At 41.2% G+C, this 24023-nt stretch overlaps 1 protein-coding gene and 1 long non-coding RNA gene across 10 annotated transcripts in view; both read left to right on the top strand.

The window, feature by feature from the left end:
- Window positions 1-17611, top strand: part of mon2 (MON2 homolog, regulator of endosome-to-Golgi trafficking) — a 46896-nt gene extending 29285 nt beyond the window's left edge. For 3 of the 9 annotated variants that reach the window (XM_061773546.1, XM_061773542.1, XM_061773547.1), the window contains 14 exons: window positions 2-177; window positions 267-429; window positions 906-1199; window positions 1341-1539; window positions 3681-4324; window positions 5806-5949; window positions 7074-7091; window positions 9171-9299; window positions 10609-10799; window positions 15825-15885; window positions 15982-16105; window positions 16209-16416; window positions 16591-16796; window positions 17019-17611. In XM_061773546.1, the coding sequence (XP_061629530.1) occupies window positions 2-177; window positions 267-429; window positions 906-1199; window positions 1341-1539; window positions 3681-4324; window positions 5806-5949; window positions 7074-7091; window positions 9171-9299; window positions 10609-10799; window positions 15825-15885; window positions 15982-16105; window positions 16209-16416; window positions 16591-16796; window positions 17019-17182 (2721 nt within the window). In that variant the 3' untranslated portion in view covers window positions 17183-17611. Of the gene's footprint in view, window position 1; window positions 178-266; window positions 430-905; window positions 1200-1340; window positions 1540-3680; window positions 4325-5805; window positions 5950-6799; window positions 7050-7073; window positions 7092-9170; window positions 9300-10608; window positions 10800-15824; window positions 15886-15981; window positions 16106-16208; window positions 16453-16590; window positions 16797-17018 lie in introns of those variants that run through there. The other 6 variants (XR_009788544.1, XM_061773544.1, XM_061773548.1 and 3 more) reach the window with 6 other exon arrangements.
- Window positions 17612-18108: 497 nt separating this feature from the next.
- LOC133478031 (uncharacterized) lies at window positions 18109-19343 on the top strand. Its single transcript, XR_009788543.1, has 2 exons — window positions 18109-18995; window positions 19071-19343. It is a non-coding gene; the product is annotated as an uncharacterized LOC133478031 (long non-coding RNA).
- Window positions 19344-24023: the final 4680 nt, after the last annotated feature.

Below are 24023 nucleotides of genomic sequence, written 5' to 3'. Positions count from 1 at the left end.
GCGACTGCAGCTTCTGCTGCTAAACCCCCTGAAGGAGTTGTCCAACGTTCTGCACGCAGACATCCGACAGAAGCAGCTGGAGAGTGTCTTGCAAATCCTCCAGAGCCAGGGGGACAGTCTGGGCCCCGGCTGGCCCCTCGTCTTGGGGGTCATAGGAGCTATCCGCAATGATCAAGGGTAAGAGCATACAGGAGGAGGATATGGTGTTATTTACTTGACATAATTTTTCATATTCATCTTCACCAATGTATCCGATGTTTTCTCAGCGAGACGTTGATCCGAACAGCCTTCCAGTGCCTGCAGTTGGTGGTGACAGACTTCCTACCCACCATGCCTTGCATGTGCCTCCAGATTGTAGTGGATGTAGCCGGAAGTTTTGGCCTGCAGAACCAGGAACTCAACATTAGCCTCACCTCTATTGGTCTACTGGTGAGGCTTCACTCCACTTGTCCTTTTGCAGTGCTAGTACCTTACAGTCATTATTGTGTGCAAATAATGAAAAGTGACTTTAACGACATATACCGTTTGTGTAAAGTACTAGTGTGTATATTTTTTTGTGTGATGGGTAGCTTACACTATTGGAAGAGCTTAATGTGAACGTGGTTTATTTGTGTTGTATAATTTAGCTACTGAATAAAGTTAGGTGACATGGATTCATTATTGCTTACATGCATGGTGCCTGGTGCTCTTAAATGGAATCAGTGACCTGATAAATGGTCTTCTGGATTAATGGACACAAATTCCCATGGACAATTCTTATGGAGTGGAAGATGTTCTGGATCCAAACTCTTTATTTTAATATATTTTGTGTAATGGCTGGATGTTCCCAAACTTTTGCTCATATGTGTGTGTGAGACACACTGCTCCCAATCTCTCATCTGCTGCTTCCTCTTTTCCCTCATCAGTGGAATATTTCAGACTACTTCTTCCAAAGGGGTGAAGCCATCACAAAGGAGTTGGAGAGGGAGGAGGAAGTCCAGCAAAAGCAGGCCAGGGAGAAAGGAGAGACCCTGAACAGGCCTTTCCACCCAGCCCCTCCCTTTGACTGCCTGTGGCTGTGCTTATATGCCAAGTTAGGCGAGCTGTGTGTGGATCCAAGGCCCGCTGTGCGTAAAAGCGCCGGGCAGACGTTGTTTTCCACTATCGCTGCGCATGGGACCTTGCTGCATCAGCCAACGTGGCATATTGTGGTCTGGAAGGTAGCGTCCAACAGTAATGTCATTTTAATCACACAGAGGAAACACATTTTTCTTCTTCATGTTTCTTATTTGACCAGATTGTTGTTCCAGTGTCCCAAAAGAGCTTCAATATTCAGTTTTCGCTTTATGTTGTTCCACCAGGTGTTGTTCCACTTGCTGGACTGCGTCCGGACGTCGTCCACCACGGCAGACAAGGAGAAGATAGAGTCCGGCGGCGGGAACATCCTTATTCACCACTCACGTGACACAGCAGAGAAACAGTGGGCCGAGACCTGGGTGCTGACCTTAGCTGGGGTTGCCCGCATTTTCAATACCAGGCGCTACCTCCTCCAAAAGTTAGGTGAGTGAAGCGCTGTACAGTGCCGTGAAAAAGTATTGGCCCCCTTATCACATTCTTAGATTTTTACATAGTTTCCACACTATGATGTTTAAGCTCATCAAACAAATGTAAAATATCTGACAAATATAACCCAAATTTCTAAATGGTGATTTCATTTAGTAAGTTAAAAAAAACAAAAAAAAAACTATTCAAAGTTACCTGGCCCTTTGTGGAAAAAGTAATTACCCCCTTTTGTTAAATCATGAATGAATTGTGGCTAATCACAATTTTGGGTTAATTTTCACTGATCACACCCAAGCCTGATTACCTCCGGACCTGTTCAATCAAGTAATCACTTAAGCAGAATCTGTCCCGACAAAATCAAGTTGGACAAAGATCTAATAAAAGCTGCAATGAAATGACACAATCGAAAGAGATTCCGGAACAGTTGAGAAATAAAGTAATTGACATCTATCAGTCTGGAAAGGGTTAAAAAAAAGCCATTTCTAAAGCTTTAGGATTCCAGCGAACCATAGGGAGAGCCATTATCCTCACATGTAGAAAAACATGGAACAGTGGTGGACATTCCCAGGAGTGGCCGGCCTACAAAGATTATCACAAGAGAACAGCAATGACTCATCCAGGAGGCCGCAAAGGAACTCAGGACAACTTCTAAAGAACTGCAGGCCTCCCTTGCCTCAGTTAAAGTCAGTGTCCATGACACAACAATAAGGAAGAACATAAAGGCTTGTCTTATTTTTGCAAAAAAAAAAAAAAAAACATCTTTATGATTCCCAAGACTTTTGGGAGAATATTATATGGACTGAGGAGGTGAAAGTTGAGCTTTTTGGAAGGTGTGCGTGTCATTGTATCTGTGGTAAATGTAGCACAGCATTTCAGAAAAAGACCAACAGTCAAGCCTGGTGGCGGTAGTGTGATTGCCTTAGTCTCCTTGGCTCCTTCAGGACCCGGACAACTTTCTGTGATTGATGGAATCATGAATTCTACTCTTCAACAAAGAATCCTGAAGGAGAATGTTCAGTTATCAGTTTGTGACCTCAAGCTGAAGCGTGCTTAGGTTTTGCAGCAGGATAACGATCCAAAACACACCAGCAAGCACACTTCTGAATGGCTTAAAAAATCAAAATGAAGGTTTTGGAGTGGCCTAGTCAAAGTCCAGTCTTGAATCAAATTGAAATGCAGTGGCATGGCCTTAAAAAGGCCGTTCATGCTCGAAAACCCTCCATTTTTGCTGAATTAAAACAATACTGCGAGGAAGTGCACCCAATTATCTCCACAGTGATGTGAAAGACTCATTGCCAGATATAGAAAATGCCTGATTTCATTTGTTGCTGCTGAGGATGGCCCAACCAGTTATTAGGTTTAGTGGCTATTACTTTTTCACACAGGGCCAGGTAACATAGAAAAAAAAAATTCTTAATAAATGAAATCACCATTTAAAAACAGCATTTTAATTTCACTTGGGTTATATTTGTCTATTTACTTCTTTTTTTTTAATCTTCAACATTAAAGTGGGGAAACTATGCAAAAATATAAGAATTTGAGAAGGGGGCCATTACTTTTTCACGACACTGTATGTTCACACACAAAAATATGAACCGAGGCTGTCCTTACTTGCAACCTAATTGTCGCTGTATAAAAACCTGGGCAAGTACCATTTAGTCACTGCATTTATTCTAATGGTCATAGGAGGCAACAAGGGTTTAGTTAGTAACTGGTTATCCATATCCCCCTTTGATAACATCCTCTTATCCAAATAAATATGGTATAACATTCACTAATTAAAGTTGGAAGACTCAAAATATGACCACAAAACCAATTGTTTTATATATGTATTATACCTCATGTTAAGTAGTCTATGATTATCAATTACCGTAATAAGCCTTAAATGGTGATTATTTGTCATTTTAAATAACATCTAAGTTACACAGCATTTACAAAATATGATGCTTTAGTGTTAGGATATATACAACCAATGTATTTTGCGAATTTGTATTATTATTATTAATTCCCCTCTGACGAATTTGTTTGTGCAATAAATGTGCTGCGCATGAGCTGACTTCATATTTGTGTTCCAAATAAAGCATAAAAACAAACAACAGTAAACAATAAGCTGCTTTCATGTTTCCTTATTACTGCAGGCGACTTCTTCAAGGCCTGGGAGGTTCTCCTGACCCACATCCAGTCGGCCTCGCTCAGCAAGAACAATGAAGTGTCCCTAGCTGCCCTCAAGAGCTTTCAAGAGATCCTGCAAATCGTTACACCTGTGAGAGACTCTGACAAAGCAGGCGACGCATTCGCCGCTATGGGGGTCCCACCAGTCCTCATCGATCCTCTCTCGGCCTCTGGTCCCGGCAGACCGCTGGTGCGTTCCGATTCGCTCGTGGAGCGGCTGACGTGCTACAACGGCGCCGAGTTGCAGGCTCCTCCTCCGGGGGAGGAGTCGGCCTTGGAGGACTTAGCGTTGTGGTGGTCCGCGTGGAACACGTGGTACCGGACGGGAACTGACAGCACCAGGCCACCTAGTGGCCAGACGGAGAAGCTCTCCTTTATCCCCAGCCAGCCCTTCCTCACAGCGCTCATCCAGATTTTCCCTGCGCTGTACCAGCACATCAAGGCGAACTTCAGCATGGAGGACCTGAAGAAACTGGGGGTCATTCTCCACGGAGCTGTGTCTGTGCCCATCAGCAGCGACGCCTCCCCCTTCATCCTGCCCTCCTACACCGAGGCCGTGCTCACCAGCCTGCAGGAAGCTGTGCTCACTGCTCTGGATGTTTTGCAGAAGGTAAAATGAAAAACACCAGCATTAATTGTATTGACTATATGCCACGCACCTCAAATGTATGGAGTCAGCCAGCTCGATTATTTCCGCTATGTCTATTTCCAAGCAAAATGACTGTATTCTTCACATGAATATGCTAAAAGCTTGGCAGTAGTTCCTCTTGTTCGCTAAAACTCAAAACATTTTGAAAAATTTTAACTAAAACTAGTGGGCTGGCTGAGATTTTATGTGGAAGTTCTGCCTTCGAGTATTGGCATCTAGTCTATTGCCAAAGTTCCAACATTTGTCTTTGAGAAAATAACCAAGGTCTTTTCCATGTCACAGTAGATCTCAATTCCACTTAAGGTTGCAAACGGGTAAAAGATTTCTGGATAGTTTTCATAAATGTCAGTGGGAATTTAAGATGGGGACTTCTCGAAATATTCCAAATAGGAAATATGCCGTGGGAGAATTGAGGGCAATTTAATAAAAAGGTATTATGTTCAAGCATAAATATCAACATTTTGTTTTGTCATTGGCAGACATCCACGCAAAATAGCTCTTCTTGCCTACATGCAAGGGCATTGCGGTACCTAAATTGCTCCAATTTTTTTTTCACTTTACGCGAGCGGTGGCTCACAAAAGCTTACTTGTACGACCAAGCGATGGCTTGTAACTCAAAAACTCGTAAGTCAAGTTACCACTGTACTTGTATGAAATCTGTTTGTTTTAGTCATTATTGTGCTAACATATATTTTATACAACAATATTCAAATTTCCTATTAGAAGCCAACCTTCATTTTTTTCTTTTTAATTCCTGGTTTATTCCCATAATTTCCCATTAACTCCCTTGTAAAGTTTCAAACTTTGTAAATTCCCTAAATTTTGCAACCGTACTACCACAGTTTTCCATCCTTAAAGTTTAGGGTGGAGTTTACAGAAGAAGTGTGTGGAAGAAAAAGTTTGACTAGTAGATTTATTTAATGTGAGATGAACACAACCAAGTAGTGTCCATAAAAATGATAAGAACAGAACAACAATGTATAAGGTACCCCCTAATAGATGCCTGGTTCTCAGTGCAGTTTAGGAAATAAACTCTCCTGCCGAGTATAATAAAAGATAAGAGGAAGTACGGTATCTTGAACACAAGATGGTTAGACTAGCCATTGAATGACTCTCACACTTATTTATGCTTTAAAAGTAATGTTTTGTTGATTATTTTCCAGTTAAGTGCTGTGAGAATTGCCTCCTACCTCCCGAGAGTAATAGGGGAGTTCTTCCAATTCCTAAAGAGGATCCTCTTGAAAGATTAATTCTAAAAAGGTTGAAAATGTAAGCTCAAACAATTATTCAGTTGTGACTTCAACAGTACACCAATGTCTTCCAATGATGCGGCACATTCCGTTCGGGAAACAGCATGTGGGGCTTGCTAAACGATGTATGATGATGATGTCTCCTCGGTGGATGTCAGCAGTGTTTGTTCCTCGCTTCCTTCCCCGCTGCAGGCCATCTGTGTGGGCCCAGAGAACCTGCAGATCATGTACCCGGCCATCTTTGAACAGCTGCTACTCTTCGTGGAGTTCTCCTGCAAGCCTCCGCAGTACGGCAGGATGGAAACCAAACACGTGGCCAATGCCAAATACAACCAGGTATCGTTTAATAGACAACTGTGCCTTATTTTTAATTTTTTTGTCTCATGCGCCCCTCATCATAATGTTTCATAAGCCTGACTGGTTATCCGGGACACCCATTTGTAATCTTGAACTATGTTCCCTTTTTAATTGCTCTAAACCACCTTGAAAACATGAACAAAATGATCTTGAGTCAGCATCATTTAGAATACGAGTCTTGGCTCACGCTTGTGTCTGAATGTATTGTATAGTGGAACCTCCTAAGTCGGCCAATAATAAATCTTTGAAAAAATATGTCACAATGGTAGAAAGTTTTCGTATACGTATGTACAGTATCTCACAAAAGTGAGTACACTCCTCACAACACTGAAGAAATTACACTTTGATACACTGTACCTTAGTCGGCATATAGCTTGTATAAGAGTGTAAATTTACTATCCGCTTAAAATAACACCCTTGATTGAAAATGTCCAAACTGGTCCCAATTAGCCATTTTCTCCCAGTCACAAGCAGTAATGTCGTGCATCACTGCATTTTAAGAGCTAATGACAAGTACACTCTTTTTTTCCAAGTTACAGCAGTTGTTTTACACTTTTACAACAGTTAGGAATGTTAAACCGTCACTTAAACCGTTGCATATACAATTAACAAACATTTTATGGATGCCAACAGTTGCAGCCTGAAACAGATTAATTTGCATTTCATTCAACTTTCGAAAAAAATCTGCATTGTGTGTTTGATGTGGGAAGTTCCACTTAAGTTTTAAAATTCAGCATGTGCTTTCTCGTCGTCATCTTAACACTGGCAGCCTGAGACAATCACGCTAATAAACATTGCCAGTACTAACCCCAATTCTGTCTGATTTCAGACACTCAACCCCCACCCTGATCTCGATCTGCTTTTACATTAAGTAAGAGGGTCAAACTTAATGCCTGCTCCGGGCCAAACAAATGTTGCAGGTGGTCTTTATCACTCTCACCCAACATTGTCCGGTCGCCCGTCAGACTGAATGTTTCCTCATTAATATGTCTGGATGACTTGACCTCATTGAGACAACAAACAAATTTGAACTTGAAACTTTAATTGCGATCTCTTCTCATTTTGTTTCTTGGGACTACTCACTGATTGGATAACCGTTTTAGATCCAGCTCTTTGCGCCGGTGAGTTCCATCATCCATTCCCTGTATTTGTAATCTGCCATACTGTACTACTGCTCGTGTATTCCAGCTTCTCCTGGGTGGGCGGGATGAGCGATCGCACTGCATGAGAGCCTCTCGCTCACTCCACACTCTACCTGCCACTAACTTCCTATGCATTGTCATCTTTGCCCAATGTTTGTGTTTTTGTTGGTGTTTGTGTGGTTCTTAAAGGCACCCCTTGTTAGCCTCACGGTATCGCGACTCTGCTTGAGCTCATTTAAATCCATTTTAAGCTTTTAATTTTTCTCCAAAGTTATCAAGGAAAAGTTATTTTTAGATATGCATCTTTGTTTTATCGCCGCACATCATTAATTAAGAGTATATTTTGACGGACTGTCGTGGCCGCTAAACAGCGAGACTGAGACACTCGCGGAGCATACCATGTCGTCGTTGGTGGCCCCTCTGAGCTTTATCCAGAGAAGCGCGCGCTGGCTGCGGATTTAGCTTGCGCCATCACAACATCCTGTTTCAGCACCAAAAGTCTTTCAGCCAAAAACCGAAAGTGCACTTTTGGGCTGATTTCAGCCGAAAATTTTGGGTGGCCGAAAAGGTGGTGCGGCCCTAGAAAAAAAAAAACACCATTGAGTTAGGTAGGCTACATACAAGAAACATATAACAGAAAACAAACATTTTATGTACAATTATTTAGAATATTTTTCTGGGTCACGTTGCATGAGTAAAAACAAATGACAATTTTTGTTTTAGTCACGTAATTTCCGAATTGACTCACTGCTCACTGCTTCATTAATGATGAAATTTAGTGTGAATGCCCCCCCCCCCCCCCCAAAAAAAAATGGCACCATCTGCTGGCTATGGTAGGGCCGTATGCAGAGTTGCTACTGAACGAGAACAAAGAGATGAAATAACCCCAAAAATATATATAGAGTATGTGATAATCAATAATATAATTTTATATAATAATTTTAAAATAATATATATATTTTATATAATTTCAAAACCAGCATCTTCAGTAACATACTGCAAAATCATTTAGAAGTCCTTCAGGTCATTTCATTTTTTTGTTTTCTTTATTTTTTTACTTTCAATCAAAATGGTACATTTTAAGATTGGAACACTTGTTTCTCCAAGATACCAGTTTATTGTATTTGTTTATTTTTGCCTTCTTCCTCTTCTTGACTTTTTTTGTGGGAGCTGTAGCTGGTGATTATGGCCGCATGACTCAACCTACTCCACTACTCTATAAACTCACTCAGGGGTGTCAAACTCATTTTCATTGAGGGCCAAATCGCAGTTATGAACACTCTAACAAGGCTCTTATGACTGAAAATCCTAAGTATATAATCGCCCCATCATATTATTATGTGTAGACAGTTGCCACTGCATTTAGTATAATATATTGATTTTGCTTTTTTACAACAAATTTAATTTGAAATCAGAAGTCATGGAAAATAGTGACAACCACCATATGTTTAAATATGCAACTATTGCTCAATTTGTGTTTATAATTATTTTTTTTTTAAACCTGTGCAATATCTGTAAAATCGAAGAAAATATGCAGGTTTTCTGTCAAAATTAAAACAATTCCAATTAGTAAGTAGTAGATTCACTTGATTTGCTCTAGTGGGCCGGATATGGGCCTTGGGCCATGAGTTTGACACCTGTGCTGACTGGTCCACCTGCACAGCCTATATTATGGCTCCGTTTTGAGTGACAGTGTCAGAGAGGTATTAATTCTATATGTACACAATGCTTATTGTGGTTGTGCGTTGCATCATACGACCACAGTCGGCACAATTGTAAACTGTATTAAATTCATACCGCCACGACATTGTCAATCAAAGCTGAGCTTTATCTCTTGTCACATAAAATTGTACACGAGTACAGCAATAATTACTTTTTGCACACCAGCGTGTATGTGTGAAACCTCTGTGCTCATGCAAAATGTGTCTTATTAACTATTCCCATTGTTGTTATTGTTAATATGATGAAATGTGTAAAGTATTAATTGTAGCACTCATTTTAAGATTGGTTGCTTATGTCGCTCTTGTTTTGTGTCTTAAATGTATCCCCCCGCTGCAGGCAGAGTGGGTTGCCTTAAACTACGTGCCCTTTGCTGAGCGCTCGCTGGAAGTGCTGGTTGAGCTGTACCATAAAACGGCATGCCACAAGGCAGTCATCAACGAGAAGGTCCTGCAGAGCATCATCAAGGTGGGCTATTAGAATTGACTGTTAAACACGGGTGCTAGAATTGGACAGATTGTTCTTTGTATCACCATTTGGATAGTCTATTTAAGTGGCCACCAGTCTTATCCTGTAATGTAACAGAGAGCCAGAAATGCCTGAATCACAGCGCAATTTACCTGTAGATTACTGACAAGATGAAAACACCTACTACAGACTCTGCTGCTCACACAACATCTGTAGCAGCAGATGACCACTAAAATGTCACGTCTAACGTCTTTTGCATTGTTTGTTAGCATTAAGCTAGCAAAATATTTGTAAGGCAAAGTTGTGGTTGTTTTAAACATATGACATAATTATCTTGTTTTACATTTAGCTTGACAGTAAACTTCAACTTGGAATGGCACTAAACAGCTTGGAGCCTATTTTAAAGTGAGTTGAGTTCACTGCTACCAAAGAGTGCTGTTATCTCAAATTTATGTCTGCAAGTCAAAGAAAGAAAGAAAAAAGCCTAACGGCAGCTTGTATCTTGTACAAATTAGTCAGTCGGGTTACTTGTATCTGAAGGCACTACTGTACTTTATACTGATGGCCTCCCATTGAAAGCTGTTGTCTGAAGGTGGTTTTGTAAGTCAAACCAGAACATGGAATAATCCTGAGCTGGAAAACTGTTTGGCGAGCACGCTCACGTCGAGTTAAATGGCGATGTTTTCCATTAGTCAAGTCAAAGCAGGTGTTTTCCATCTGCTGACATAAGCAAAATGCAAACTTTGGCCATGCCGCATTGGGTTACTACTAAAGCTTTTATAAACAAATCATAATAATTTCATCCGCAGGTGTTTGACGCTTTCCACTCTTTTTGTAGTAGTTCCTTTTTTTTTTTCTTCCCCCCCCTATTTTTCATGAAACTACCCTTAAGTGCTTTGTTTCTAGGAAACATCAAACCAAAGAGAGTTAATTTGCCAAAAAATTGTGAAAAAGGTTCCCCGCGGATGGACGTAACTGTCAAGCCCACCTCTATTTGTCTCCATAACAACATGACCAGCTGTTCTCTGATAAGAGGGCTGCCAAGGAATATACGTTTTAGTTTTAATGAATGAAATTTCAGCTACTTACCACATATGTTCCCGAGGAGTAGCTTTAAATTGGTTTATTTCCACATTTTATAACAGCAGAATCCCCTTAAAGACGAACACCTACAGTATGTTTGTGTGGACAAAACGCATGGAAAAATCGTTTTTTTTTGTTTTTTTTAGTTATTGTTTTAATATTTGCATTGTTGTCGACATGGCCCTAGTATCATAAGCTGTTTCTTTTTCATCCCATCCTCCACCAGACACTGAGAATGCCTCTGGGTTTGAAGTATGCTTGCCCGTCCGAGAGCACCTGGAAGCTGGCCGTCTCCTCACTGCTCAAGGTTCTGTCCATCGGGCTGCCAGTGGCCCGCCAGCACTCCTCCTCTGGGAAGTTTGACACCATGTGGCCCGAGCTGGCCAATGCCTTCAAAGACTTTCTTTTTACTAAAAGGTATAATTATTTTTACGTGCGATCGGGATGGTCATTTAAAAGGCATTTTGGTAATTTATCTATATCAGTGATTCTCCAAAAGTGTAGTACCGGTACCACAAGTAGTACGTTAAAGAAACACTGCCTAAATACAGTTTATATGGTTGAAGTAGTACATATCTCAAGTAGAATAACTTAACATGGCTTACCGCCACCTCAGTTTGTAACACTGGCATCCCGAATTGGCACCCTTTCCCCAGCCTTGAACGTGACCGCTGCGTCCTCACGTAAAAGCCACGATGGCATAAGCGCTACATTTCGGCATTTCGGCTCATCTTTGCCATGATCACAACCGGCGGTGAACGCACAACATTGACGCTATATTTGTTACAATAAATTAATCATCCATCCATTTTACGTAAAGCAGTGCAAAAATAATCGGGTACAACAGGCATAAAAGAGGGAGACAGTCAACTCGGGCCCTGCTTCAGCATCAAAGTGCATCTCTATTCCAAGAGGTTTTATTCCAAGAATGCTCTCAGTGAAACATGAAACGAGTCTCATAAAGGCAGCCCAGGCTGCAAAAGTAAATAAAACGCATGAGCCAACTGTAACAAAGTAAAGTGGCTTAAGGCAGTGCGAGTCCAGCAGCGGAAGGCACCTCGAAAGCCACGTTTCCATCAACTGGTGCAGTACGATTCAGCAGTAATTTGTCGATTAACAAAACCAAGATGAAGAACACAACACGGTACACAGTGCAGCTGCGACCTGACATTAACAGGCACCACAAATGCCGGAAAGTATTTTCTTTCTGTCGTAAATCAGCAAATCTATAGGTTTTGATTTTGCTCTTTTGTTTTATTTCAACAATATTCTTACTATGCATTATGCTGTTCTGACCGAGCCCTGCCACAAATGGCGAAAAGCCATGAGTAATTAATGCCTCCCCCAAAAAAGGTTAATAATCCGGTATAACCACTAAAGATTAAAGTGTTTGATGTATAGGCTTCGTTCATGTTTACATATTTTGTATCATATTTGTATAAATCAAAGAAATACATGTATTTAACTTTTGGCCCAAGACAACAGCCATAATTAAAACAAAATTTTAGCAACTTCGGCTTCAAACAATCATGTAATCAAACCCTAATCATGCTCGTTAGCAAAGTATACATAGGAAGTCAGCTATCCCGTTTTCCGGGTTTGGTCACATGACGTTCCGCATATAGCGTATTTCCTATAGATGCTACAAGATGATGGTAAAGCACTACTTTTGTCCAAATGAAACTCCTCAACTCACTTCAACATAGCTCTTTGGCACCACAATACCACATGATGCTGGCAAGCAACTGCTTTTGTCTAATAAACCACCTCAAGTCACTTCAACATAGTTCCTTGGCATCAAGATGACGTCAACCGATCAATAGTGTATTTAGCTCTACCCTTACTACATGAGCAAGCAAAAAGGTGCTCGTAAGCATGATGGTATGGGTAAGATATTATTATTATGATTGTCATTTTATGTAGCCCTCATCTTAACATAAACTAATGCAATTTGGACTGGTTTTAAATTTTTGTCCATCAGATAGTGCTAATTTTCCCACCTTTGACTATTTTTCAGCTCGGCTTTCTTGCTGCTGAAATGATGTGTGTCGCTATTGATGTTGGATAATGGTGTTTATGTCAAAACAAAGTGGGTTTGTAAAGGTCCACTATAGTGCTGAAAAGTATGATGGTATGGGTCAGATATTTCCAGACCATTTACAATGGAAAATGTACCATCTCCTATACTTAAATGAGTCTAAAACGGCAGAGCTTCCCAAATAGAAATGACACATTATTTCCTAGTGACAAAACAAATGTCCTGTTAAAAAGTTCAGTACCTGTCCCTCAGCTGAATGAACAGGTGAGAGGTCGTCAGACGGGTGCTTCACTTTATTTGCAGAGTGGTATTCAGACACCTTGTGCAGTCATCAAGCTCAGTGAAAACTAAGGGCAAATTTAACACATTAGGAGTTTCAAGATCAAAAAAAAAAATACAGTGAAGCGTAATATTGTCTTTTCATAAGTACAAAGAAAAAGGACCTCTTTCTGTATGCCAAGGGAGCTAATCTGAGAGTCAAGACCTTTGCTCTGTTTCTTTCTGGAACTTTGGTTTGGTTTGTCTTGAGAGTTGGCACATGTGTGTCTGTTGTGTCCTGACATTCTTGTTTCCAAAGTAGTGCTTGCCAAGGGAGCTAATGTAACAGCCAAGACTTCAGCACCGTTTCTTCTTTTCTGGAGCTTTGGTTTGGTCTGTTGTCTGTGTGGTCTCATTTTCATTTTTATCAACATTAACTACTGCAATTGGAGCTTATTTTCCCCATTCAAAGCATGCAGTAAAATGTCTATTTTTTATTTTTTTTTTATTTTACTGCTACTGAAATGATAAGCATGTCGCTATTGATGCTTGATAATGGTCTGCATGTCCAAAGAAAGTGGGTCCATAAGGGTGCTTAAAAGTGTGATGTTATATTTTCGAAAATGTGTACCAAACTCAAGGTCCCTGTAAGCTGAAAATAAATGTCTTGTAAATTTGACACACCACAAAGAAGGCTGTTGTTAACAACCCTGCCAAATTTGAATGATTAAAAAAAATCATCAAGTATACAAAATGAGGTTCCAAAATCGTGAAGTCAGGCTTTTGTTTCCGCTCTCGAACAATGTGAGCGTCTGCAACAATGAGGTTCTCTAAAGCGACCACACCACACCAGCCCAAAGCCCTGGTCCACACGCCGGCTGTCAAGTCTGCCTTTTATTTTTCTTCCCCCTCTCACTTTTCCGCCTTTTTCTGTGACAATGAGGTGCGCTCAAGCGGCCTCGCCAGCAGGCTATCCGAAGGGAAGATGCATTTTTGGGGTGTAGGCAAAGTTAGCTAGCTAACTGCACGTCCCAGTTGCGCTAGATAACCGTTGATGTGAACGAAGGCGCTTAAGTTCTTATATAGTGGAGGAGGGGCGACTCGTGACACACCGGCCCCGTTTTAGCCATGCCCAAAAATCAGGAAAACTGAAATGTTGAAAAAACGTTTAATGATATACAGTTGAGTGGCGGCACGGTGCGACTGGTTAGAGCGTCAGCCTCACAGTTCTGAGGACCCGGGTTCAATCCCCGGCCCCGCCTGTGTGGAGTTTGCATGTTCTCCCCGTGCCTGCGTGGGTTTTCTCCGGGCACTCCGGTTTCCTCCCACATCCCAAAAACATGCATTAATTGGAGACTCTAAATTGCCCGTAGGCATGACTGTGAATGCGAATAGTTGTTTGTTTGTATGTGCCCTGCGATTGGCCAGCAACCAGGTTAGGGTGTACCCCGCCTCCTGCCCGATGACAGCTGGGATAGGCTCCAGCACGCCCGCGACCCTAGTGAGGAGAAGCGGCTCAGAAAATGGATGGATGGATGGATATACAGTTGAATCCAGATGTTTACACACAATATATAAAAATACGTTTTTCTCACTGTCTGTCATGTTATCAGACTAAACGTTTCCTGTTTTAGGTCAATTAGGATTACCAAAATTATTTATGTTTGTGAAATGCCACCCTAATGAGAGAAGGATTTTTTGGGGGATAATGTTTCATTACTTACATCAAAGTCACAAATGTACATAGATTTCATTAGTATTTGGTACCATTGGCTTCAAACTGTGTGACTTTGGTCAAACTATTTTGGATATCCTTCCACAAGCTTCTCGCTATAGTTGGCCGGAATTTTGGCCCATTTCTCCAGACAGAACTGATATAACTGAGCTTGGGCTTGCACATGCCTTTTCAGGTCTGCCCATAAATTTTCAATAGGATTGAGATCAGGGTTTTGCAATGGCCAATCCAAAACATTGACTTTGTTATCCATAAACCATTTCATAAACAGTTTGGCAGTATGTTTTGACTCATTATCCATTTGGAAGACCCTTTTGTGCCCAAGCTTTAACTTCTGGCCGATGTCTAAAGATTTGGCTTCAGTATTTCCATATAGTGTTCTTTCCTCATGATACCAACTATTTTGTAAAAGGCACCAGTCCCTTCTAAAGGAAAACAATGCCACAGCATAATGCTGCCACCCCTGTATTTCAAAGTTATGCTAGTGTTCTCAGGTTTAGAAGCGTCCCTCTTTTTTTCTCCAAACGTAATGATGCTCATTATAATCAAACAGTTCAATTTTAGTTTTGTCAGACCACATCTCCAAAAATTAAGGTTTTTGTCCCTGTGTGCATTTGCAAATTGTAAACTGGCTTTTTCATGGTTTTTTGGAGTAATGGCTTCTTCCTGGCTGAGTGGCCTTTCAGCCCATGTCGGTACAGTACTCGTTTCACTGTGGATAATGACGCACTCTTACCAGCTTCAGCCAGCATTTTCACAAGGTCTTTTGCTTTTGTTGTTGGGTTGCAAAATCAGCACATTTCCCACCAAAGCACGTTCATCTCTGGGACACAGAACCCGTCTCCTTCCGAATCGGTATAATGGCTGGACATTGCTATGGTGTTTATACTTGTGTATAATTGTTTGAACCGATGAATGTGGCACCTTCACGTACCTGGAAATTTCACCCAAGGATGAACTAGACTTGTGCAAATCCACAATTTTCTTCCTGACATATTGCATCTCTGCAATTGACTACATAGTTCTCGGTCTTTGCATGTTTTCAGCAATTACCTTCCAACATGTATTACTTATTTAGAAACAAATCTCAAAATTCACTTTACAGAGTCATTCACTGCCAGCCCACCGAGTTAAAATGTATATTTAACATACAGGTATATAGCTGTGCAGTGAATGAGTTTTATAATTTCTGTGACACCCCGTTTAAAGCAGCAAACTAGTCAGGTCTACTAATCACATCTCTCGCTGGTTTTGATTACTGTATATAGATTCAAGAGAGTTTCTGACACAATATTGATCTTCATTAATGAATTTTTCCAAATCCGACCCGTCCTTTTTTGTGTACCAGACCAGTTTCTATGAATGTTTTCAGAGCTGCCCTCGTCACACTCACTGTTGGTGTACTTTACAGCTCGTCTCCAGATAACTTGTCCATTCAGGAATTTCAGAAGAATGAAGCCATTGACGTGGAGGTAGATCAATAAATATAAATATGAATACACAGTTTATGATGATTTGTGAAGACCAGTCAGTTTGTGACTTTATCAGTTGTTTTCTTCTTCTATTAGGTGGTCCAGCTGATCAGCACGGAAATTTTACCTTTTGCCAATTTCATCCCCAAAGATTTTGTGGGTCAGATCATGGCTATGCTCAACAAAGGCTCCATCCACTCACAGTCGCCTTCATTCACAGGTGAGATATGACTTGTAGGCCTGACCTTGAAATAAAATATTTTCCTCTCAGTGTATCCTTCACACAAGTTGTTGTTTCTCTCTCTCTCTCTCTCTCTCGACAGAGGCCGAGATCGACGTGCGCATGCGGGAGGAGTTTTCCAAGGTGTGCTTTGAGACGCTGCTGCAGTTCTCTTTCAGCAACAAGGCGTCCACGCCGCAGGAGGGCTTCATCTCGCGCATGGCGCTCTCTGTGCTCCTCAAAAGGTCCCAGGATGTCCTGCAGCGCTACGTCGAGGATGAGCGCCTGAGCGGACGTTGCCCCCTGCCCAGGTTCACACTCAACTCCTCATACAACCTCTTGTGATTGTACGAAATATTTTGGACTCATCCCTGCTATCGGTTAAAATTCATGCTATAGAGAGGCCATTTACCATTAAAAGTTCCACTGCAGAATTAATAGACAAGCTAGATAATTATTTTATTTATTTATTTTTCTCTTTTCAGGCAACAGGTGACAGAGATTATTTTTGTCCTGAAGGCCATCAGTACTTTGATGGACTCGCTGAAGAAGACCCAGCCTGAAAACGGTCTGTATCACACTTTGAATATGAAAAGTCCCACAATGCCAGCATCTTTTATTCCTTTACATGTGCCAAGAGTACAGTTGGGACCAATCTGTCAAATGACTTTCAAGTTTCAACTCCAATCTGGTTAGTTTGTTCCCAACAAGGTCAATGACTGAATGTTTTTTTTTTTTTTAACGCCTCAGCAGATGAATTTGAGACACGTTTCAAAATTGTGTTCTGGAGGTGCCTTTCAAGATGTTTGTCGGCCTTCATTTTGAGCTAAACTCATTTCCATGTGCCTGTGGGGATGATTTTTTAGATTGCTTTCCCTCGCTATTAATTTGTTTTTCTTTCCTCCCTCCACAGTGGACGACAACACGTGGGCTCAGGTGATCGCCTTGTACCCCACTCTGGTGGAGTGCATCACGTGCTCCTCCTCTGATGTGAGCTCGGCCCTGAAGGAGGCCCTGGGGCCATTTAAGGACTTCATGCAGCCCCCCATCTCCAGATTCCACAATGGAGATTCCTGACTTCTTTTTTGTCTTCTTTTTAAACGATGAAGGAATCTTGAATGTGTCTTCTTGATCCAGGTGCTTTATAAGTGCACACACACACTCAAAAGAACTCCACTCGAGCCACATCCACAATGACCTGAGGCGACGACCTGAAGGCCAAAAGCAGATGATTGGTCATTGGGTGTCCAGCTGTTCTCCTCCCTCCATTCTCATAATTAGACTGACCACACTCAATGTATGTGTACAGTGTGAGGTTGCTGAGGAAACGAGGAGAGAAAATTGGGCCTGGTTGGTCTGAAAGTGAACTTTTTTTGTTGTTGTTTTCCAACAGTGACGATTTTATGCAAGGAAATAAATCTAAGCTGCAACATTCCATGTCATCTTTAGCCATCCATCTGTGAAGGGGCGTACTCACTGAAAATAAATGGGACAGTTCTACAATCAGTGTGCCTCGCACTCTCTTTGTATACGCATGACAATGTAATAATCACAATAGAGTCAAGTGCCTTTATGAGGTGAAAATGAAACATTGCACCACAAGTCTTTTAAGCGTTTAATTTTTAGGTAAAGACCTTTAAGAGTAGAAAATAAAATAAAACTGAACAATACTCCTGTGTATGTAATACTAAAGTTAATGAATACCAACCCAAATAAAGCGCCATAGCCAAAAATGTGCAAACATGAACAAGGAATTTGACTTGTGCGCAATCAAAGAAATTTGAGAAAAATAACATTTGTAATGTGAAAATGAGCAAAATCAATACAGTAACCCTACAGTGATAAACATTCTATAAAATGAAACAAATGTAATTTTGCTTTATTTTAAATTTCCATAAAATCTTAGTAATTTCTGTAATTTCTGGCCAAGAGAACAGAGAAAAAGAGAGCAATTTATCTCCATTCATCTTTCTATCTATCCATCCATCTATCTGCTGTATCCGTATGTGTATTTATCAATCTACGTATCCCTCTATCATCCATCTATCCCATCATTCGGTACATCCGTGCATTTCCATTTATTCACAATCGATTTCCTATCAATCAGCCATCTGTCAGTCAATTTATCCATCAATATATCTTAATCATCTATCCATCCATCCTTTGGTCCATATTTAACCATCTATTCATCCATCTGTGTACCTATCTAATCAATCGTCCATCCAGCCATCGGTCCATCTATCCATCTATCTTTCCATCTAGCTAGCTACACTATCTAACCCATCATATGTTTTAACTTGCTTCTACTCCTTTTTGGACCAGCAGTACATGGTTTATCAGGATGAGATAGTTATCATGTAATTTATTTATTTATTTATTTTTGCGAGTAATGCATGTTCCACAGAAAATGCTCAATGTATCTACCTATCTACCAGCCATCTGTCATCTATCTATCTATCTATTCTAATCTAATCTATCATCCACACATCCATACCGTCAGTGCACCAACGTCATTCCAACCCCCGTGAGTGCGCAGCTCCGGGTTGCGCTTCGCCTGAATGTGGGTCATACGAGGTGGGGAGGGGCGGGATGAGCAGCTCTGCGTGGGCGGGCGGGGCTTCGCTCTTTTATTTCAAGTCCACGCACGAGCGCGAAAGCCCCGCAGGCAGGCAAGGCAAGGCACACATCACACAGTGAGTCCAGCACACAACCACGAAGGAAGGAAGGAAGGACGAGTCGACACGCTTTCACAAAATGGAGCCCGCTTCGCTCCTTTTGTCCTTTTGGACGAAATTTTTACGCCCCCATACGCCACATGTCTTCTCTTCGTTGTTTTCTTTTTCTTTCGTTTTTTTTTTTGGGGGCGGGGGGTTCGCCTGTTGTGGGCCGCGTACTGGCTGAGGTAGTAGTTTGTGCTGTTGTTTGGGTTGTGACTGTGCCCGCTATGGAGAGATGACTGCGCAAGCTACTGCCTTGCTAGTGCTAGCCTCGCTCTCGTCGCCGCCCCCCCCCCCCAACCTACCTCTTCCCTGGTTTCCTTCACGCCTTTTGACACCATTTCCAGGTAATTATACATTCAAAATGTACATTGTGTTGTATAAGCTAGTTCTGTACCATGTTAGTATTTCAGGTGAATCAAAAATAACTCATTTTGCCCTTTTTCTTAAATAAATAAATAAAAATAACTGTACCACATTTGATGAAATAAAGTAGTTCATGGCCGTGGGACAAATTACAACTTCCGTGTTTGCTTTTTTTTTTTTTTTAAAGAAATATTAGACCAAAAATGGTGGCTCGTGTTATAAAAGTGTGCCTTAACGCTGGGAGGGGATGGGGGGGGGGGGGGGGGGGTCGAGTGGAGTGTGTGTAATTTATGCACCACCCCACAATGTGTCTGGCGTGGCAGAAGGAAGGCATCTAGGTCAACGGCGCTGTTGCTATGTGGAGACGAGTGACGTGGGTCGCGTCGCCCACGATACATCTGCTGCCTTCACAGACCTGCTTCGTGTCCTTGTGTTTGGAGTCCCTCTCTATCACTATTGCCACTATGCAATTTTGGAGAGTTTCAAATGTACATGATATATACCCAATATCAGTGGTTCTAAAAGCTTTTACGCCACCTCAGAACATACTTTGGCATCCAAGAACCACCAAAATGACCAACACTAAAATACAGCAGCATAGTAGGCCCGAGTGTTCGTCAAAAACATACCAGAGGTTTTATTCCTAGACATAGTGGTGCCTTGAGATGGGAGTGATCCTAACTTAAATGTTTTAACAACATGAGTCGCCGTTTGGGTGATTTATTTTATTTTTTTGCTTTTTGCTTTGACTTGCGAGTAAAAATTTGAGATATGAGCATTGTGTGGTGGCAGTGAACACAACACAGTTTACTTGACAAGCAGCAGGTTGGAAAAGGGACTAAAGCTTTGAAAAAGAGGCTTCAAACTGTTTAATGCTACTCCCTATTAAAGTTTAATATCAAACTGAAAATTAAAACAGAATTAATTAAAAACAACCACTTAGTATTGCTATGAACGGATTGATGGCACTCCCAATGCCATTAAATACAAATTGTACAAAAATGTTTAAAAACCAAACAGTTCTAAAAGAGTAAATGCAAATGTATTGTTCTAAATGGTTAAATACAACTGAACTACTATATACTGAATAAAAAAAAATGCACGGTATAAATATTTTAATTCAGTGATTCTTTCGCAAACTTTCAGAATCACCCACAATGCATCTGGAAAAGTAGCAAACAACTGGTGGTCACAAGAAAAGCAAGCTATCCAGCTGACATTCGTCAGGTACATTGTAATTTTACAATGGCAACGACGCATTTAGTACTTAGTAGTGTTTGAAAACTGTTTGGTCTGATGATTGAACTATAAAGTCCACCATATTATTAAAAATTCCTCTATAGCAAGTAGGGAATGAGTTACTGATACTGAGCCCAGCCTCCCTCAAGTCAAGCAAGGGCAGACCCCGAGACGGAGCATGCGTGCAGCTGTTGGCGTAATAATCAGATTATTATGCTAAATCTGGACAACCTCCTCGTTAGCGCTTGGGAGGGCGAGCCACATGATGCCCCCCACCCCACGGGGCCGTCGTGTCGTCACTCGAGGTCAGCTGCTGGACTGCCGACGGAGGTCGTGTGTTGGAATACACGCCTCTGCCGCCCAGGAGCATCTGGCTGCCCCGTTGCGCGTTAGTGAGGGCGCTCGGGTGGTCTCGTGAATGGATGATGAGATTTGCGACTGGATGGCGCGTTTGACCTTCAGAGAGGATTTGCGTGGAATATTTCACAGTCGCGAGAGTGCCGTTTTGGTTCCGCGCCACTCTCGGGGCCACTAGCCTCTGTACTGATACTGCAAAATGTGGCCGGATAAGAACGAGTTCTCGCACTTGTCAGTGTGAATGCTTGACTCACAGTAACTAGGACAGTGAACCCATGCATAGTCATGGTTCGGCATTTGCAAATACCATTTAGGTTTCTTTGTATATGATAGGATATATATAATATACGAAGAATGTTTTAATTTTCCTTTTTAGAGATGTTCGATATAATGGTATATATCCTAGATATGATATTTATCTCTTCTTGGGTTTTGTTTTTTAGTGTATGAACAAAGAGTACTTGCATTAATCAAAATCAAAAGACATGAAGTGATACTTGCACCAGATTTAGCAGAAAGCTAATTTCCATCATTAGCTTTTTTCGTTCACTTACAACTTTACAACTCAGCTCACAGGGCATCCATCTATCTACTTGTAAATATTATCCATCCACACGACTATATTCTTCATCTCTTATCTACGTCTCCAATCTACTGTACGTACTCCTTTCACTTGGCGCTGAGACATCGCAGTCAGGCCTTCAGAACAAGCTTGACAAGCTTGCGTTCCTAAGACGCAACCTCTGAAGCAGTTCATTTCTTAGCACCTTTACTGGCTAAATGGTAGGCATACTTGTGCTGCATTTATTTAAAACAAAAACAAAAAAATGTTATACTACCACCAGATATTTTCAATTGGTAGGCGACCAGTACAGGGTGTACCCCGCATCTCGCCCAAAAATACTATATTGAGATATACATCGTTATCGGGATATAAAATTACCTATAACGGGAGGGTTCGAGTTGTTTGACACTACCATTTGAAGGTTATGTTAACACTAAAAATGAAACCGAGAGAATTGCACGTGTATTTCACCGACCCACATTAACTTGCCTTACAAACGTCTGCTAGCTTAATGCTAACATAAAATGCAAAATGCCATAGTTGGGCTAACAAAACTAACATCAATGTTGCAAACAACCGATAGTGTTCCCTCGCTATAACACAGTTGACTGATTCAGTGCATTGCAGAATTTTTTTCACATTGTAAACCTTTTTTGTGTGTGCGTCAGTTACTGGTTGATTTTCGCAAGGGGTTTTTACTGTACACACTCATGTCTAGTTGGAAACTCTGAATGTCAACCTCCAATATGGTAATAATCAGTTGTAGGGTCAAACTGTTGCCAATAGAAAAGCTTGGTCATGAAAATAAACAAAAATAATAAACTAATGAAAACCAACAATGCCAATATAAAATTTTAATTAGTCTTTAACGGCATCATGCAACATTAACAAGCGTAGAAAGACGTTCACTGTTAAAATTGAAATAATGAAGCAGCTTCTGCATTTGGATTAAGTGTTGCCATAAAAGCAAAAAAAAAAACATTCTTTCGATGCTGGCATAAACTGCGGTCTTAAATGACCAAAGCTCGATATCAACGTAAAAACGTTTTTTTGAAGGTACATTCTTCCAGCGAATGTCTTGACTTGAAACTGTCATTAACTTCAAACGGAAGAAGTCTTCAAAGATTAAAATTATAGACAGTACTCATTGCCTCAAAGCGTTTAACCATGTCCAATTGGATCGCTTGCTTCCTGGCGCCCCCGAGAGGCTACATTTGCTTGCTGTCCGGGGGAAATGCAACGTAAAAATAATGGGAATGCATGGAAAGCATTTATCTAATTTACACCCCCCTAAATGTTTTACAAGTCCCCATATTAATAGTGTAAACTTTAAACTTACCACAACCTATGATCTTAAAAAGGCTTCTCATTTAAAACTCATCTTATGACACTACCCTAAATGTTTTATTTTTTTTAATGGCTAATACATGATTTAATTTCCAAAAAATGCACCAGTAGGGTGTGTGTGCGTGTGTGAAGACTTGCCATAAATTCCACTAACAACCCAGGCTAAACTTGGCTCCTCCCACACATACAAAAGATCTTGGAACAGTTGAGATGTATCACGCTGACATACCTGCGCTTAACACGAATGGCTACTGTCCTCTTAGCCAAGACTTTGGTGCCATTTTTTTAAACTAATTATATATGGAGGGGGTGGGATAGATAAAACAGAAATGAATTAGTGACTAGTGAAATGGGTCTTGTGACTATTTTAGGCTTTTTCTACAAGATCGCCAAAGCATATGTCTGGAAACGACCAATCAGATTGTAGCAATTTTGTCACTGTGCTGCAGACAGCCACTAGGGGGTGCATTATTACCGTAAACTCTCTAGGTATTGGGATCTACAGAGATGGAATTAACCAATGTTAGCCAGTTCATCCGTGCACACCTTGGAAGCAAGGAGCCTCCCATGGGGGATGACTCTGCCAACATAACAATTATCCAATCTGGACCGACCACACACACACACACACGAGAGGAGACGTGTTGTGCCCGATCAGCGCTGACGTGACCGGAGGTGGACGCAGTGGCGGCGTTCGGGGACCAGATGGCCCTCCAACTCCTGCAGAGGAACTCGTCGTCGTCCTCTTGAAGTGGGAGCATGGCCACTCGATTAGGAACACCTACATTTTACACTCAATTGAAATTAACCCCGTCTTAAAGGTATTCATGCAGCAACATATTCAATGCGATTGTACAGCTGTGGTACTGTAGTGTACCGGGAAGTGTTCCCAATATTTTGACCCCAAAACTAAATAGTAGTAGTAGTCTACTGCAAACCACAAAAACTAACATGAAGTGCACAGTAGTGCAAGACTTGACCACCAGTGGTGGAAAGTAACCAATTAGAAGTACTTAAAAGTAGATTTTTGAGTTTTCATTTTTCTGAGGACTTTTACTCCATTTGAAAACCAATAAATGTTCTTACTTTGTCAAAATAGGCTCATGAATTTTTTTCAACTTCCGCCAACGACGACTCAATGTAAAAAAAAAAAAAGAAACTCAACTGTGGTTGAGCTCTCGATTGATGTTGGGGACGTAAGGCAGAAAGAACAGGGACGGCAGCCACATGGTGAAGCGGAGAACACGAAAGACGGTGACACAACTGATTAGAAGCAAGCTATAAGAGAATTGTTTGATGTTGGTGGATTCAAGAATTGTTCGTGACT

Source organism: Phyllopteryx taeniolatus, chromosome 5, assembly GCF_024500385.1.
Source record: "Phyllopteryx taeniolatus isolate TA_2022b chromosome 5, UOR_Ptae_1.2, whole genome shotgun sequence".
NCBI classification, from domain to species: domain Eukaryota; kingdom Metazoa; phylum Chordata; class Actinopteri; order Syngnathiformes; family Syngnathidae; genus Phyllopteryx; species Phyllopteryx taeniolatus.
The sequence above is the reverse complement of the archived record's forward strand: the minus strand, read 5'-3'. Positions and strand labels throughout refer to the sequence as shown.